The 19,026-nt window shown below is 41.4% G+C and overlaps 1 protein-coding gene across 1 annotated transcript in view; it reads left to right on the top strand.

The window, feature by feature from the left end:
- Positions 1–19,026, top strand: part of OXCT1 (3-oxoacid CoA-transferase 1) — a 127,682-nt gene that overhangs the window by 98,016 nt on the left and 10,640 nt on the right. The window contains exons 14-16 of the mRNA XM_048849613.2: positions 3,277–3,366; positions 15,821–15,901; positions 17,790–17,891. Coding sequence (XP_048705570.2) covers positions 3,277–3,366; positions 15,821–15,901; positions 17,790–17,891 — 273 coding nt within the window. The remainder of the gene's footprint in view (positions 1–3,276; positions 3,367–15,820; positions 15,902–17,789; positions 17,892–19,026) is intronic.

Genomic DNA, 19,026 nt, shown 5'->3' with positions numbered 1-19,026 from the left:
CAAACAAATATTTTGTAAAGTATCATTAAAGCAAAGTCTCCCAAGTTGTTTGCTTGTTTGTTTGTTTTTTTGGAGAGGGTTCGAAATGTTTCTTATGATTACTAAAGATGCTAATCATAATCAAGTGCTAGTAAATTATTTACATTTTGAATGAAAATCTCTTGATTTAATACAAATTATTAATATGGCCAATGAACATATTTTAAGTGATTTAATGTAGGTAGAAAGAGCTGGGGAAGCTTTGACAGTTGGCAGTTGTTTGTCACCTTGCAAAAAATGCAGAAAAATGCAGTTTTCCATGGATATTTGTTTCTCTGTGGTAAAGAAATTTCCACTGAAGTTGCTGACCAAATTGGTAATGGAATAAGCTTTTTTTCTGTATATGATACACTGTATGCTTTATGTCATGGATCATAGTTATGCACTGCGTTGCCTTACTGAAGTATGGGACAGCAGGAAATAAATGGAAAAGAAAGAATTATCAGGGGAAAGTTTTTTACATTTGGAAACTCCCCATATGTATGTCTCTTTCCAGGCTGTTTGACCTAACACTGTTACGTTTTCCATACACAAAAAGAAAAACATGTATTTCAGTCAAGATTACTTATTTTCGGTTAAAGAAAACAGCCAATCAAAGGAAGAACAATGATAAAACCTTCATGACAGAAAGCAGTCTTTTCTCACTTTGTTAGGCCCTTACTCTCAAATTGCCCGACAGTCTTATCCACAGCGCACAGGTAGGCAGAGATTGACAAGCCATTTAATTTAATGATGCAGCACGCAGAAAACCATAGCTAAATATTCACTGCAAGCACTTATATTCAATATAGCATTGTGTGCAGTTATGTATTTGGGGGGAAACAGATTATATAGGCTCTGTGGTGATGGTAAAAATCTTTTCTTCCACTAGTATCTCAGGACAATGTAAACGGAAGCTTCTGAAGTTAGACATTTTAAAATTAGCAGATATCTTTTATCCAAGAGGTCTAAAAGAGCTTGTTCAGGAGCTCGCTGGAACATTAATGTTGATTTTCAAGAAGTCTTGGACCGCTGGGAAAGTTCCAGAAAACTGAAAGAAAGCTAATGTGCCAATTTTTAAAAAGGGTAAATGGGATGACCTTGGTAATTATAGGCCTGTCAACATGACATAGATCCTCGGCAAGGTAATGGAGCTGCTGACCTGGGACTCGATTAAGAAAGAACTAAAGGAAGGTAAAGGAATTCATGCAAATCAACATGGATTTATGGAAAAATAGATCCTGTCAAACTAATTTGATATTTTTTTTTGTTGCAATTACAAGTTTAGTTGATAAAGGTAATCATGTTGACATAATATATTAAGACTTCTGGAAGGTGTTTGACTTGGTACTGCACAACATTTTGATTTTAAAAAAGCTAGAACAATATGAAGTTAGCATGGCACACATTAAATGGATTAAAAACCATATTCAGCTACCTGAATTCAATTGCAAATGGAGAGTCATAATCAAGTGGATCTGTTTCCAGTGGGATCGTACAGGAATTGGTTCTTTGCCTTGGGCTATTTAACATTTTTGTCAATGACCTGGAAGAAAACATAAAATTGTCTCTGATAAAGTTTGCAAATGAGACACACATTGCGGGGTGTTGTAAATCATGAAGAGGACAGGTCACTGATTCAGAGCAGTCTGGATCCCTTGGTTAACTGGGCAAAAGTAAACAATGTATGTTTTAATGTGGTTAAATGTATACATTTAGGAACAAAGAATGTAGGCCATCCTTACAGGATGAGGGACCCTATTCTGGGAAAGAGGGACTGAAAAAGATTAGGGGGTCATGGTGGATAATCAGCTGAACATGAGCTCCCAGTATGATGCTGTGACCAAAAGAGCTAATGTGATCCTGGAATGCATAAACGGGAATCTTAAGCAGGAGTAAAGACGATATTTTGCCTCTGTATTTGGCACTGGTGCGACCACTACTGGAATACTGTGTCCAGTTCTAGTGCCCACAAATCAAGAAGGATGTTGGTTAGTTGGAGAGTGTTCAGAGAAGAGCCACAAGAATGATTAAAGGATTAGAAAACATGCCTTTTAATGATAAACTCTAGGAGCTCAATGTGTTTAGCACAAGAAAGAGAAGGTTAAGAGGTGACTTGATTACAGTTTAAGTATCTACATGGGGAACAAATATTTAATAATGGGCTCATCAATCTATAGGGAAAGGTATACAATGATCCAAAGGCTGGAAGGTGAAGCTAGACAAATAAGGGAATAAGACTGGGAATAAGGCGTAAAATTTTAACAGTGAGAGTAATTAACCATTTGAACAATTTACCAAGCATTGTGGTTGATTCTCCATCACTGACGATTTGTAATTCAAGATTAGCTGTTTTTCTAAAAGATATGCTCTAGGAATTATTTTGGGGAAGTATTGTGGCCTGAGTCACAGGAGATCAGATCAGATGATCACAATGGTCTCTTCTGGCCTATGAATTTATGTCACACTTTAAAAGGAATAATGCATGTCATAAAAGTAGGAAACATTGCATGGCTGAGGAACAAAGAGAAATCAATATTGATCCATATTTATTTATTTAGCTATTTCCAAAACAACATAACAAAGAGCTCTGGTGTGAAATAGAGACAGCAGCTTGAGCTGCCATGGTGCTAAACCCATGGTTTACAAATCAGCACAAGCACAGATCTTTTTGTTGCAAATTTTTAGCCCACAAAATTTTCTTCCGCCAAAAGAAAAGGAAACTTCCAGCACTTCCCTGCGGCCCGCTGCTTCCAGTAGCTCCTATGGGGACCAATGGGAGCTGCGGGGGGCCATGCCTGCAGACAGTCAACCTCAGCAAAATGTCTTGCGGCCCCACAATCAGCTTACCCTGATGGGCCGCATGCAGCCTGCAGGCTGCAAGTTGTCCACCACTGGCTTAAGTCCTTTGCTGAATTGGCACCTGTCTCCTTTGTCTTCAGTTGAGTTACACCAACAATGGCATTAACCATGTGTTTTGATTCATGACTTTCTTTCTAACTACGTTAGATAGTGCAGTCGATTCTTAGAATGGGGCAGCAGAATATAACTGGCTGCATGTTTCCTTACAACATTGTTCTGTCAATGGCAATGATATGATATACAGTGCTTTTTTTGCATAGAAAACTGGCACACATGCTTGTCTTTCTGAAAAGATTTAATCTCAGTGCAGCAAAACGTTTGTCTCATTTTAAACTGGTTCCTCTTGTAGTAAATATATCAAGGCATTTGACTCTTCTTTTCAAAATTCTGTTTTAGGGTAAGATGGTGAAAGGAATGGGCGGGGCTATGGACTTGGTGTCTAGTGCACAAACCAAAGTGGTCGTCACCATGGAGCACTCAGCCAAGGTAAAGCTTTATCTCATCCTTCTAGATGTTAAGATCTAAACCAATATTTTGCACTATAACAAAAAGTTACTTTATCTACCTTGTGGAGATTCTTGAGAATGTTGCTGTTAGTTGCAGTTAAAGTACTAACAGGTGTTTAGGACACTTATTTCTTTCTTGGGTACAAATCTTTGACTTAAAAAAATTTAGTATTTTTAAATCAAACACATTCTTGAGTGATTTTATGTAATTTTAATGTGTGTGCAAAGTGCTGGATCTACAGGAGATGCTGTAGATGGTACTTGTTCTTCACCTTCCAGCCGACTGGAAAAGTGAAGTTTTCCATGGACATTCATTTCACTGTGAGGAAAAGAAATTTGCCATTGAAATTGCTGTCCAAATTGATAGTGACAGCTCAATGAAATAAACCTTATCTGCATGATTTCATACAGTCTGTTTCATATTGCTGCATCAGAAATACAACGTTAGAGACTTTCATTTTTGGTAAACAATGAATGCTGAGACTCTAGAGTAAACAATCCAGGGGTCTAAGTGGCAACCCTGCACTTTGGGAAATCTTGCAATATTGGTTGGACACTTTGATTGCTTAGGAGAGTTGTGTGTTGTCTTTTAACTGCTAAAATATTAAAAATCTACCTTTTTTAATTCACAGTTGAATTAAACTTGTAGATGGTGGTAGAATATAGAAAGAAAAAAGTATGGTAAAAGAAAGGGATCTCCTCTCCACGCCCCCTCCACCCCCCCCCCCACAATGTATTCTGGGATGGTTTTCTTTATCTTCTTCGTCAGAAGCATCAGGGATGGCTGCAGCTGGAGATGGGACATTGGACGGTGTGGGCCAAACTTCTGATGTGGCATTGATCATTTTCTCATGCAGATGCTTTCCTGACTAGTTCTTGCTCAGATGCTAACTGATCATCATATTTAGGGTCAGAAAAGAATTTTTCCCAAGTTAGATTGGCAGTGACCTTGGGGTTTTTTCACCTTCCTTTGCAGTGCATGAGTGCAGGTCACTTGCCAGGACTATCTGGGTATATCTCACTTAATCATTTCCCTTCCATTGAGAATCGGTGCACCTGGGTCCCTCCTATTCTCTGCCAAGGACACATAGTTGTCTAGTCTTCTGTGGACTCTAATACTATGGTCTAATTTCTGTTGTTGGATTTAGTGCGCGGATGCTGGGTGGTGTTGGGGGAGGTCAGATTAGATGATCTGGTGGACCCTTCAGGCATTAAACTCTATAACAAAATAACAATGGTAGTTTTAATGAAAACTAACAAGGCACTGGAAAATGGTTTATAGAATCTTTCACCGGTTCATCCGTAATGAAGGACAGTAGTAAATGAAAACCACCATCACCACAGAGCAGTTCAGGGGTCTATGTGAAATGAGTTGGTGTGCTCACTCAATCACCAGGGGTTGTTCCTCAGAAGATGGTTGAAGCAGATTGCTGAAGCATTGTGGGGGAAGTTTACAGCCATTGCCCACGTTGCCTCTGTTCTTCGGATAAAGGACAGAGTTGGCAATCTGGCACCTCAAGCACTAATTAAAAGAAAAATAAATTGTATCAAACCCTGCAAGCTTTACAGGGTTATTATACGAGGTTCTAAAGGCATTACAGTATAAAATAAGCAGCCGAATGGTGGATCAGCATTCATGTCACGTTCCCCGTCAGTACCCAGTCTTGGCTGGGGAAGGTAATGATCCAACCAGCGGACCAAATTTGGTGATGAATCCTGGTCCTGTTCCACCTGAGCCATGTTGCACATATGCTAAGACAATGATCTCTATTCAAGTCACAGGGGATAAAAGACCAAATCTTTTGCTTGTATAAATTGGTGCTCCTCCCTTGAAGTCAAAAGAGCTGTGTTAATTTATACTGGCAGAAAATTTGGGCCAAACTCTCCCAGTTGCCTTTACTTGAGAGCACTTTACATATGAGCTTTCTGTGCTGGGAGTGTTTGTAATATTGAACCTTACATTAGTAGCATGTGTGACGGGTTCCCCCCAGGGTGCCACCTGGAATTGGGTATCACTGAGCCCCCTGACCCACCAGCATGAGCTCCCTCTCACACTGTACTGCTGTGACAAGCTGCAAAGACCTTCAGCCTGCACTTTCACCAGCATTCACACAGGTAGGGACACACGCAGGCTCTCTAACCACCAGTTTCCCAGTATGGGACCGCAGAGCAGTACCATCCTGCCCTAGTCAAATCTGGCCAGTATATGGGTTTAATACCTCGTCCACTTCTCCCTCATTGTGAAGAGATCATACACACTTGTGGTAACCAAGCTGAGATTTTCCCCAAGCACTCTAGTCAAAATTCACTGGCTTAGATTAAAACAAAAACAAGTTTATAAACTACAAAAGATAGATTTTAAGTGATTATAAGGGATAGCAAACAGGTCAAAGCAGATTACCTAGCAAATAAACAAAGCAAAATAACCTAGCAAATAAACAAAAATGCAAACAAAGCTTAATATACTAGATAGATTGAATATGAATTAGCAGGTTCTCACCCCAAAAGATAATGCAAGCAGGCTGCTGATTTTTAAGGGCAAGCTACACTTGCTTTACAGCTTGGAATCCCCAAATGTTACATACACAGGCTAGAAATCCCTGTAGCCTGGGTCCAGCACTTCCCCCAGTTCAGTCTTTGTTCCTCAGGTGTTTCTAGGAATCTTCTTGTGTGGGGAGTGAAGAACCCCAGATGATGTCACTCCCTACCTTATATAGCTTTTGTGTATGGCAGGAACCCTTTGTTCCAAAGCTTGGTTCCCAGACCAGTCTGTTGAAAAATATTGACATCCCAAGCTGGAGTCCAGCATCACATGGCCTGGTCACATGTCCTTGTAGAGTCATAGCAGCTATTACTTACAGGCTGTCTGGAGTGTTCCCAGAAAGGCTCGCCAGGTGGGAGACAAGCTTCTCCGAAGGACTATTGTTCTTTCTAATGGCCCATTACCCTGAATATGCCCTTTACAACTAGCTATTTAGACTGAAAGCATCTCATCTAGTGAGCATTACCCAAGTGTGATTACATTTGAAGTACAGATACATAATATTTATAACTTCAGATACAAAAATGATACATGCATGCAAATAGGATAATCATATTCAGAAAATCATAACCTTTCAATAACCTCTCACGTGACCTATCTTGCATAAAATGCATCACAATTATGCTATAACCATATCATAATAGTATCACTATGAGGAATATGGGGTGCAGTGTCATGGCATGTATTTAGGGGATTAATTAAGCTTATATTAATTTACCAAATCCAGAGTTTCTTCTTGCATTTTTAATGAACTGTCAGTTATATATTTTGCTAGGGAAGACTTCTAAAATAATAGATTCCTGGCACTCAGATTAAGATGTTGCTCTTTCTCACTGTACCAGCAAAACAGGTTCAGTACAGAAATTACCTGTGTGAGTTCTTTCACTTTGCAAACTAACAAAAAGTACATTGCATATGGTAGTAATCTTGCATATTAAAGTATTTCATATTGATTTTGTTCTAAAATAACTAATCTTAGAAATGTTATTTTGTGGGGGGGGGGGGGGGGGGAGATTTTGTACAGGTAGTACATACTGCATGGAGCCAGTGAAGAGGCTCAATGTTTGAAATCTGTAAACTTCCTAATGAGTGCTATCTATGAGACCACCTAATTGGTACTATAGAGGGCCGCATGATTATGCTAATGTCACATTTAAGTGTCTGATACATATTCTGAAGAGAATTGCGGTGCATAAATATCAAGCAAATGAAATAAAATAAGCACTGGTAGTTTTGAAAAAGCTGTTTATAGTGCAAAAGAATACTTTAGCTTCACAGTGAAAATTATATCAAGTAGTAACAAACAGAAATCTTATTTTATCTTAGAAAGTGTTATAAACTGTTTTATACTGCACCACACTGCTCTGCAATAGATCTTTAATAGAGAGTAGTCATAGTAAGGGCTTGTCTACACTTACATTTTATAGCTCTAACCAGTGATGAGCTGCCAAAAGCTGAAGAACCGGTTCCTTCAGTCGCTCCAGGTCTTTGGCGGCACTTCGGCAGCATGTCCTTCAGTCGCTTCGGGTCTTCGGCGGCACTGAAGGGCCTGCTGCCGAAATGCCACCAAAGACCCGGAGCGAGTGAGGGACATGCTGCTGAAGACCCGGAGCACCGCCGGGTGAGTAAAAACTAAAAAGGGATTCTCAGGGGAGCCTCTCCAGCTGAGAGCTCAGGCAGGCCAGACAGGACAGTCCCATGGGCCGGAGTTCGCCCACCCCTTTAGCAACCAGTTTTAAACCAGATTCAAAATTTAACAACCGGTTCACGCAAACTGGCTCCAGCTCACCACTGGCTCTAACTTGCTGGATCAGGGGTGTGAAAAATCACCCCCCTGAGCGCAGCAAGTCTGAGCACTTTAAAGCACTAGTGTGGACCGGCACCGAGGGCTGGGAGCTGCGCTCCCACCTCCACAAGGGGTTTAGCACTGAGCGCTGGATTACCAGGAGCACTGGGAGAACTCTTTCCCAGCGCTCATGCGCGACCACACTTGCACTTCAAAGCGCTCCCACGGCAGCGCTTTGAAGTTTCTGGTGTCACCATGCCCTCAGACTCAGTTTGGTACTTGCTTTCATGCATTTCCTTGTGATACTTTCAGGCTGCCTGAGAAGACTTCTCTTTACACTCAGTTGATGTCAGTGAGACGGCTCATGTCTTTAAATTGAAAACAGTTGAGGGTTCAGATCTGATTGGAGCACTCAGCAACTTGCAGAATCAAACCCTTAGATTATAAGCTCTTCAGAACAGGGACTCTCTCTTACTACGTGTTTATACATTGCTTAGCATAATGGGGTCTCAGTCTTGGCTGGGCCTTCTGGGAACTACCATAACACTATTACTATTAATAAGCAAAAAGATTTTTTTAAAGTCTAAATACAGAAGCAAAACATTCTTACTTTGAGAGGACTCCAGAGCCCCTCTCACTGATTATTCCTATCAGGGGTGAATTTTGAAAAAGACTTACAGACTACACACCCTGCACAGATATGGCCCTCCCAGAGGCAAAAAAGGCACTTACTCTGTCCCCCATTCAGTAGAATAGCTGTATCACAGAATGGGCAGGGTTTTAAACCTTGAGATTTTCATTCCGCCATAGGCCTGATAGTCCTGGATTCTGAGGCAGCTAAGTAACAAAAGTCTAATGCTATCTACATAATTAGTATTATGTTGCCAGTGAACTAACAACAAATATGTGTATTTGGAAAAATTAAGAAAAAACAAGTACAGTAACCTCACTAACAACTATGTAACAATAGAGAGACTACAGTATTGGGGAGAACACTGAAGTTACTCTGTCTCACTGCCATGGACAGTAAGAAGGAACTGAGTGGCAGCTGGGGTTGCTCCTCCCTTAGGAACTGGGAGACACAAAGGCATGCAAGATGCATGCATGGCCCCAGTGGACACTGCTGGTAAAAAGATTCAGCTCTCCAGTGCATGCACACCAAGAGTGTACAGATACTCAAAGAAGAATCCTCTTAGGGAAGTAGACCAGATAATCTAATTAGTCTCTTCTTTTTTTTTTTCTACAACTGTAGCCAATCTTTTGTATCTCTGAGATAGCAGAAACCAAAACAAAGTTATAGTCTCGTCTATGTTTTTATTATACAAACCATTTGTTATGATTTATAACTAGGTCTATAAAAATTAGGAATGCCTTAGGGAATTTGTATAGCAGTAATTAGGAAAGTTAAATAAATTAAATGTTTTTTTTAAAAAACCTGCCTTCAGGGATTACTTTTCAGCGCCATGTGTAAGAGTTCAATGAGACTCCTATTTAAAAATATAGAAGTTTCACGTTTTATCTGAAACAGTGAACAGAAGATGCAAACTTTCAAAAACAGAGCCCTAAGTTGACCAAATAATGTGTGTGCATGCAGGTGCAAATACATAACCAAAAGTGCAAAAATTTTGCATGAGCAAAAATCCAATCTGTGTGTGCAAATACCCATTTGCATGTGCACATGCATATTCTTCAGGCACAGCTTTGATACGAATGTGTGCAAATACTGGCCCTGAACACTTATACCTAACCTCCAGAAGTCAGGAAATGCAACTCAGGCTGACATTACATACACAACTCATCCATGCACTGTTTAAAATAGTATAAGCAAGATCTCTTTTTGTAAAATTCTTGGGACTGACTTACATGCTACTTTAGTCGATGGGAGTGCTGAAATCTGAGGAGAATGAAAATGCAAGAATTGTGCTATTATGAATTGTGGGGTTTTATTTATTCATTCTTGGATGCATGTAGTGCTGGTCTTATGGGTCAGCGACACAGGTGACTGCCCAGGGCTCTGTAGTCAGGGGGCATACCATGGTCAAGAAACTGCAGAAGGGCACTGAGTTTCTAAGTAATGATTACTAGCCATGCCCGCTCACGAGGGAAGGAGAGGGGATAAAGGGGGCTGTGGGGTGGGAACCAGACACTCACACACATCCCCTCTCCGCCCTCCCGGTAGCATGACACCTGCTATGCCACTGCCCTTCCATCTGCTGCTGCTCTGCCTGCTGAGTGGCCACCTGCTGTTCGGGAAGCCCGGGCAGGGAACAGGCCACCTGGGCTCGCTTTGCCGACCTGCCCTACCCGGAAAACGAGCTCTTCCTCAGGGAAGGTGTCATAGAGGGTTTCCTGTAGGGGGCAGGCAGCAAGCTCCCCCAAGGTGCTATTTTCCCTAAGGCTGGCCCTTGCACATGTATGTATAATTTGGGCCTTTAGGAACAAGAAATGCCTTATGTGCATTTCTTTTGGAGAGCCTGTTGTGGAAATCCCTGTATTAATTATTCTGTCTCTGCTTTCTATGGGAAGGTACTACCACAAATAAAGTACATTCTTCATTTTTCAGCAAATATGTGGTCTCATAGCCTGATGTTTGTGGGCTACCACTCTAGATTTTTCTTTATCTTCTCTGAGAAAAAACGTTAGGACTGACACCAAAAACATTTATTTTCGTTTATTGTTGTCTATAATTATCATCTCCTCTTTGAATGGTTTATTGTACTGTATAATCGGAATGTATGGTAGATGTGCAACTCATATAACCTGCTACGTGATTATCTACTTGTCATTTTTGAGTCGGGCAAGAAAAATGGCATTCTCACAAACTAATTTATTTTTAAATTGAGAATTTTGCTCTCCCTGGAGAGCTTACGTTTTAGAAGCTTGTCCCTCTCTTTTGGTTCTCAATACTGCTTTGCTCTTGCTGCTCCAAGAGTGAAGAAACTGCAAGTATATAAAGCTAAAACTCAGAAATAGAAAGCTGCTGTTATGCTTTTTAGATGCTCTGTCAAAAACCAAAAACGCACACAACCCTCACCAGTAACACCACTTCTGAAGCAAGTAGCATTCCCTTGGGGTAGCTATTTGTGCCAGAGCAGATTTTCTGTTCAATCCTAGTTATTTCTTTAAAGAGTTTCTCTTTGAGAGCAAACTGTTGTTTCATCTGCATCTAAGAAGTCGTTCAAACTCAACAGAGGCGTGCTCCTTCATCCCCCTCAGAACCCAACATTCCTACCAACTGAAACAAATATATGAGTACACATTAACCATGCTCTTGGAAAAGAGGATTTTGTTACAAACCTGCACTGATAAGAAGTCAATGGTTTAGAGACAGCCAAAGACATCGCTCTGAAAATAAACAACAGTAATAAGATAATTCACAGAAAGGGTTAGGATCTGATGATGGATTAACAGAAATCAAGATGTAAGACATTGACGTGTAGTGAAAGGCTACAGGGGAGAGAGAAATGACATCTAGCTGCAACAAAAAGGACTGATTGATATCAGATCCTTCAAGGCTTCTGAGGTGTTTGTGAATGCCAGTAATCGGGGGAACAGAAGAAATATTAAGTGTGGGAAAAGCTAGAGGGTGAAAGAACTAGATACCAGCCAAAGTTACTGCAATGTCAAGAGCTGTCAAAGTAACTTCAGCATTGACAGAGAATATTGAATTTGGGCCTTGTCAGTCTTCATAAACACCAAAGTAGTTTTCTTTACACTTACTCGTACCATAACTTCTGTGCTTATCACTCTCTGTGATAAGTGCAAGTTTAGGATGAATAGGACATCACCTCGGTTCCACCACACCACTTATTCTGGGAGATTTGGGAAACCATCATTTTGTAGGTTTCAGAGTAGCAGCCATGTTAGTCTGTATTCGCAAAAAGAAAAGGAGTACTAGTGGCACCTTAGAGACAAACAAATTTATTTGAGCATAAGCTTTCGTGAGCTACATCGTTTTGTATTGTGGTATGAGTCAGGATGATCCAGTTATTTTTCAGGTGAAGCTATCATTTTTAGTTCTATAGTCTCTTCTAATTCTATTTGAAAGAAGTGGCAAACATTTAATATTGGAGATCAGCCCAAGAGTTCACATCTGGGTCTGAACTTTCCCAAAATTCAAGGGGATTTAGATGTAGTGTGGTGGTTTTGGCTTATCATTACCATGCTAATATCTGTTACAAGCAGAGTCACCAGGTATGTTCTATGGTTGATACATTATTTAGCCCAGTCTTGAAACTTTTTATCTTATAACCAGTTTAAATTTTTTTACATCTTCAGCTACAGTGATGACTCACAAAACCTCCAGGTTGTTATGATAGGCTCGTAAATTCTCAGAAAATTTGTTCTGTACTCAAGAGTAAGTGCTGTACTTTTGAAGACAATATGCTATATTTTTTATACAGACAAAGAGGTTGAATTTCCACAATAAGTGTAAGAGAGAACTCAATGTTAATTATGAAGTTGCAGCCAGCACTTCAATTGTTTATTTGTACGTCTTCCTTTAAACTTTGAGAAGTGCTTGAATGCTAGAGGTTTTCTGCCCGTGGGCTCTGATTTACAGTATCAGGGCATATATTTTAAAAACTGAGACCATTGTTTTACTGTTTGATTAGGTCGGGGTGGGCAAACTTTTTGGCCCGAGGGCCACATCTGGGTGGGGAAATTGTGTGCAGGGTCATGAATGTAGGGCTGGGGCAGGGGGTTGGGGTGCAGGAGGGAGTGGAGGGCATGAGAAGTGGCTCAGGGCAGGGGGTTGGGTGCAGAAGGGGGTGTGGAGTGCAGGAGGGGTCTCAGGGCAGGGGGATGGGGAGGAGGAGGGGTGCAGGGGGTTGGGATGCGGGGTGCAGGAGAGGTTTGGGGTTCAGGCTCTAGCCTGGCACCGCTTACCTCGAGTGGCGGCGCACAGCAGGGCTAAGGCAGGCTTCCTGCCTACCATGGCCCCGTGCCACTCCTGGAAGTGGCCAGCATGTCTGGGAGTGGCTCCTTGAGGTGGGGTGGGGTGGGGCAGTCGGCTCCACTGCGCATTGCCCTTGCCTGTGGGTACCACCCCCAAAGCTCCCATTGGCTGCTATTCCCCGTTCCCAGTCAATAGGACCTGCAGGGGGCAGTGCCTGCAGGCAAGGGCAGTGCACAGAGCTCTTTGCCCCTCCCCCAGGGCTGCAGGGACGTGGTGCTGGCTGCTTCCGGGAGCAGCATGGATCCAGGGCAGGCAGGGAGCCTGCCTTAGCCCCACTGCGCCACGGGTCTGGCAATCCCGCGGACCAGAATGAAAGCCCTGATGGGCTGGATCTGGCCCGCAGGCCACAGTTTGCCCTCCCATGGATTAGATAGTAACTGCTGTCAGCAATTCTTTTATCTTTTTTTCCAAGTGAGTTTTTTCCTTGTAAAGACGAGAAAGGCAATAGTGCTAGAGAGTGATGTTTTATTTATCCACCAAATAGGCACAGAACATGCAATGTTAGGCAGTTTGGCGAAACATGCACTACCCTTGCCCAGGAGTAATAAAAATCAAGTTAGGCCAAGAACTGAAAAGGTATGAGGACTTTTTTTTGCAAAGAATAGTAAAAATATGTATACAGCTGTGTGTAATAGTGCCTTTCTGAAGCTTGAGTTGGATGGAGGCCTCCAGTGCAGACCACTGAACAAAGAGATCATAACTGATCTCAACCACCCTTGGCTGGGGGTCGAACTGACACAGGTGATGAAGAGCTGAAAAGCTCATCCCATTACCCTATGTCATCCACTCCTCCGTTGTGAACAGTTCTAATATTGATGCATCGTGGTAGATTAATGATGTTTTCACTCTCAAATAACAAAATGTGTTTGTCAACAAAACTATTTTTAGCACAGGTTGGACCAGATTTTGGATCCCACCCCCGTCCACACACATACAAACACACACACTTACATTCCTCTTTTACACAATCAACACCTCTTAAACACAGATGGTAACAGATCCCACAGTCTCATCTGAGTTCTCAATCTGGTGTGGCCCTGCAGATATAGGTGGAGATGTGTGGGTTCCAAAAGCCAGCTCAAATAGTAAGCAGCAATAAAATAATCTTCAGCTGAATTGTTCAAGACGCTGAAATGCATCTGTTCTCAGGGTCACTGAGGCTCTCTTCAAGCTATCACCTCTGCAAGCCTGTACATTTCAGTCTCCACAGGATACCAAGAGGAGATATTACATGACCTTAAAAGTGTACTTGCTGTGTTACTGAAAACTTTTAAAATAGCACAGATCAATCTTGGCTGTTATGAGAACAGAATGCCAGAAGGTCCTTGAGAAAGGTACGACATAAGCTGATCATTTGAAAGTAATGCTGTCTGTTTCAAGTAATTATTTTCATTAAGACTGAGTCAGTGAGCTGTAGCTCACGAAAGCTCATGCTCAAATAAATTGGTTAGTCTCTAAGGTGCCATAAGTACTCCTTTTCTTTTTGCGGATACAGACTAACACGGCTGTTACTCTGAAATCAGTTTTATCTGAGGTTTCAGAGTAGCAGCCATGTTAGTCTGTATCCGCAAAAAGAAAAGGAGTACTTGTGGCACCTTAGAGACTAACACATTTATTTGAGCATAAGCTTTAATGAGCTACAGCTCACTTCATCGGATAAAGTGAGCTGTAGGTCACAAAAGCTTATGCTCAAATAAATTTGTTAGTTTTATCTGAGTAGTTGCCTTGATACTAGATGTGGATCTTGCTTATATAATTAGAATGAAGTAATAGTTCCTCCCAGAAAAAATTTCTTTCACAACCCACAGATTGCTCATTTTGTCAGCATCCAGGAATTGACTTTGCTGAGGTCTGGCTGCTCAAGCTATATTAGACTTAAGGAGAGCTGACAGTGGTAAAACACAGAGAATTCATCAGTGAGTTCAGCTGATTAATTTAGACTTGCAACACTCTAGATCTCCTTTGAAACATATAAAAGAAAACTGATAATTAGACATAAAATGATAAGAGTATATTACCAAAGTGTACGTTTATGGCTATATCTGTAAAATACGTACAACTAGTAATTGAAGGGCAATGATCAGTCCATTTTATGTTCATTCAGAGCGGTTTCTGCCTACATTCATTTAATAGGAAGTCTCATAGTTCAGCTGACACATAGTGTCCCTGAAGGAAATTAAATAGATTCCGTTTGATAATATTTGTAGGCTGATGCTCTGTCTAAGAGAGAAACCATGTGGCTTCTACATAACACTTTTGGATGATACAGTTTTGTCCAGCCTGTATCATTTCTCGATTTTGCTGTGTGTAGGCACAGGGAAAGGGGTGTGTGCTAGGTGAGCATGAAGTCTCTGTTGGGTAGAGGGGCTGAACTTGATTATATGAATAGCTATTCCTGGCTGTGGGTACAGCCTCCTAAGGGCTGGAATCAGTTATGTGTGCATCAGACTCTCTGTAAGTACTGTGTATAGATAAGCATGTCGGAGAAATATCACGTAAGTGAGCTGGTTCCCTGCCAAGTGTACAAAGGAATGGGTATGGAAGGTTCCCTGTAGTTTCCGTGAGCTCCCAAGTAAGTAACCACTATTTGGGCTTTCACCTTAATAATAAAGAGCTAGATTGTGCTTTTAGGCACAGCCCCAAGCAAGACAAGCTCTATGAATTGCACCACCCCGGAGGCATGGTTTTCCAGAGAGATTTCTTTGAGGTACAGTTCCCTCCCTGCCTTCCCCTTATTCCAGCAGCCAATTATGACAGCCCCAGATCAGCTCAGCTGCTGCATTAATTGGCTAAGGCTCCACCCATTCCCCACCCAGCTCCAGGAGGAGGGAAGCGGTAAGTAGAAATACACTGGGCATAGGGTCTGTGTAGCCCACACAAGGATGTAAAGAAGTTCTTATTCCCTTTTACTCCTCCGCATGAGTCTGTAATCCAAGACACAATCTAGCACAAAGTGTTTGGGATCAGATATAATCTGCCATCAGAAAGGACTCCAGCGTTAGAGGTCTGAGTACAGTGTGTGTTTCATGCATGCAGAGTGCTTATGCCTGTGATGTTTAAGTGTATTATTTTCTTGTCCTTATCTGAATTCTGAACAAGAAATATTGGTTCTTGAAAGCTAATGTTTGTCTGTCTATTGTTAAATGCAGGGCAACGTCCACAAAATTATGGAAAAATGTAATTTGCCACTAACTGGGAAACAATGTGTAAATCGTATCATTACAGAGAAGGTAAAGTACATTTCTTTAGTCCTTTTCCAGTCTTTTATCACTCTAGAAAGTGCCACCAAATCATATTTAAATTTAATTTAGTGCAAGCATGAATGATATGCAGCATCACTTAACAATGAAAATGGTAGATCCCCTTGGAGGTGGATTCAGGAGTTTGGGTGGGTCTCAGTTTTCCTTTGAAAAATGCGATCCTTTAGCACCCAGACATACTTGGCCACGTTTTCAAACACCTTCAAATGCCTGTGATAGAATTGTGAAGAGTGTCTGCTATCAGCCTTTCATGGGACTACTTGTGAAGTAATTTACTACTCAGTGTGAGGAAGGGAGGCAGAACTGAGCCCCAAACAGTCCGTTCGCTGCACAGAGTAGTTCAGTGGACCTTTTCAATAGAGGTTGAGAAAATTAAGTTATTGCTGCCACCACCTTTATTTTATTATAAGTGCTTACATTTGGAGAGCTAAGGGTAGTCTCTGCGGGAGCCCTCTTATCATACTAAGTAGTGTGCTTCAAAGGCAGTCATGTTAGATGCCATTTTCCCACAGGAGTATATTACTTGTTATCTTAAATAAATCTTTCTCCACAAGGTAGAAGAAAACAAATGAAATGTGAAACTTATTTAAAGTCTGACTCTAGGAACAGGCTACATACAAATGTATAGTTGAAAAGGAAAGTTGAACAAAGATTGGGGAAAAAACGAGTAACCTACAGGCATTTTTATAACAACCAGCCCTGGGCAGATCCTTCTTTGTACATATATGCACCTATCATATATTTCTATAAGAAATATCTCTTATGTATACACCAGAATATCACTTAAATTCAACTGGAAACTCTAACCATCTCCAAACCAACATCCTAAAGTAGGTGTTTCTTACCTCCAGTTTCTGTCTTCAGATTTAGGGATGTAAATCCCTGTGTAATTTCGTAAATCAAATTTGTAGCCTGATATACCCCAGGGAAGGATAATTAAGTGTTCAATCTGAGCTTCAGTCCACTCCTATGTCAAATCTGTGACTTCCCTTTGATTCCAGGTTAAACCTTCTCCTTTTTCAACTGACTTTCTCTGGGAAAATGTCTCGACATATTATGAGTTTTATTGGCTACAGCATGCAACCAGTATAAGTCTCTCTGGCTGGCACCCATTAAATCCCACATTACCTGTATTTTGCATTTGTGGAAATACAGAAACAGCCTTTATTATGTATGTATTTATTATTAAATGTGCTGTGAGCTGTGGAAGTGGTTACTTCCACAAAGCAGTAACCAGAGTGCCAGAAAAGCTTCAGAAGGTGCTGTCCTTGCTCACTTACACAGGCTTTGCCACTTTATCCCAGGTGTTCTGTAAAAAACACCACCACCTCTGCTTCATTGGCAGCCCTGGACTCCCAAAATAATCAAATTGGACAAAATTGGATGGTGCAATTGAAGTGGAGAAAATCACCCATGGACCCTTCAAACAATCAGATGTATTTCACTTCTGACCCTAACCTAAAAAACAAAGAGAGCAAGCAGTCCCCTCTTCCACCACCAGTTGTCACCTCTCAGGCAAGCATAAAATCCAACCAGAATTGCCCAGTAAGGTGTAGATCCCATCCCTACCAATTTGTCTAAAATGGCTGAATTCATCCAAAGAATAACAGATACATACTTTTACAATATTAACTCCCCTGTTTGTTTTTATTCTTTCAAGTACTAATGAATATTACACTGATATTTACTGGACAGTTATAGGTAAGAAAATTGACACATGTAAATAACAGCATAATTTGTTACCCTTCTAATGGAAGTGTACATATTTCAGCTCACCATTTTTTATTATATAAATAGTCATTTCCTTATTATCCCTTCTTACACTAAAAATGACTCATATTTTATTTGAATCTGACAGGCTGTGTTTGATGTGGACAAGAAAAAGGGACTGACCCTGATTGAAATCTGGGAAGGACTGTCAGTAGATGAAATCAAGAAAAGCACTGGCTGTGACTTTACAGTAAGTCATTGTATGAACAAATGTAGTCATCGTGTTCCAGACCTAGCCATCTTAACAGATAAGAAAAGCACATAAGCCTTTTATTTGTAATCCAGTAGCTTTCACCTTTCAAAGTGTGCGTGTGACTGTCAGGGTGGCAGGTGATACTGAAGTTTAGATCACATGGATGCTTGCCATGAGAGCAGGGAAGGAAGTTGTAGGTTGACTAAGGTGAGAGCGAGCGAGGGTGTTAGGCCTGGGATTGGGGACTGGATGGGTGCAGTAGAAGAACTGGAGAGGAGGACTGGATTGGCAAGGACAGTTGGGGAGTGAAACTGAGCAAATGCATTGAAGGGGATAGGTCAGCTTCACTAGGATGGTGGGTGAATATTAGAGCCTGTTCAATGATATAAAAATTAGCTCACCCAGAGCCCTTTTGTGCACAGATTTTTCTTACTACATTTTCCAATACACAGTTTAAAATTGCCCCATATGTATGAAATGTTCTCTCTGTACTAATCTATAAGGCCACTACTTTCTCATCCTTCAAATCCCTTCTCAAGAGTCTCAGTTCTTTAGTGATGCATACATGAAGTGGGCCAGTTAAAGATGGAAAGGCTTGAGGGGCAGTGGGGTATGACTAATGATGTATATTTAACCAAACAGATGCCGTATGTGGTGCATATAACAATTGTACATATTTTGAATGTATTCTTGTGACAAGGTAATCTGTCCGCTTATTAGTAGTAGGGCCTACAGGTCCTTCCACCCCTGCACCATGCCGTGGCCCCTTTATGGTTTGGTACTCAAGGATCAAGAAAAATGGCAAAGGCAGATATGGGAAGACAGGAAGCAGTCCAGGGAACAGTCTGTGTCTGGGGACAACCTGTGATGCTCTTCCTTAAGGGACAAGACCAAGAGCTTTGGTAGAGAGAGTGGGGCAGGGCTCCCTTCTCTCCCAACCAACCCTCACCAGCTCTGGGAAAGAGGGCTGTATATATGCTGCCTCTTCTCTCAGAGCCTAGAGACACCAGCAGTGGAAGGTTAATACTTGCTGACCTCTCCCAGTCCAGGGGGAAAGGGGTCTACTGGCGGAGAAGCTGACTGAAAGCCACAGTTGGCCTGAGGTAAATATCACAGCGCAACAAGGGCCTCC

This window comes from Caretta caretta, chromosome 5 (genome assembly GCF_965140235.1).
Source record: "Caretta caretta isolate rCarCar2 chromosome 5, rCarCar1.hap1, whole genome shotgun sequence".
NCBI lineage: Eukaryota > Metazoa > Chordata > Testudines > Cheloniidae > Caretta > Caretta caretta.
This window is presented reverse-complemented; position numbering and strand designations above follow the sequence as displayed.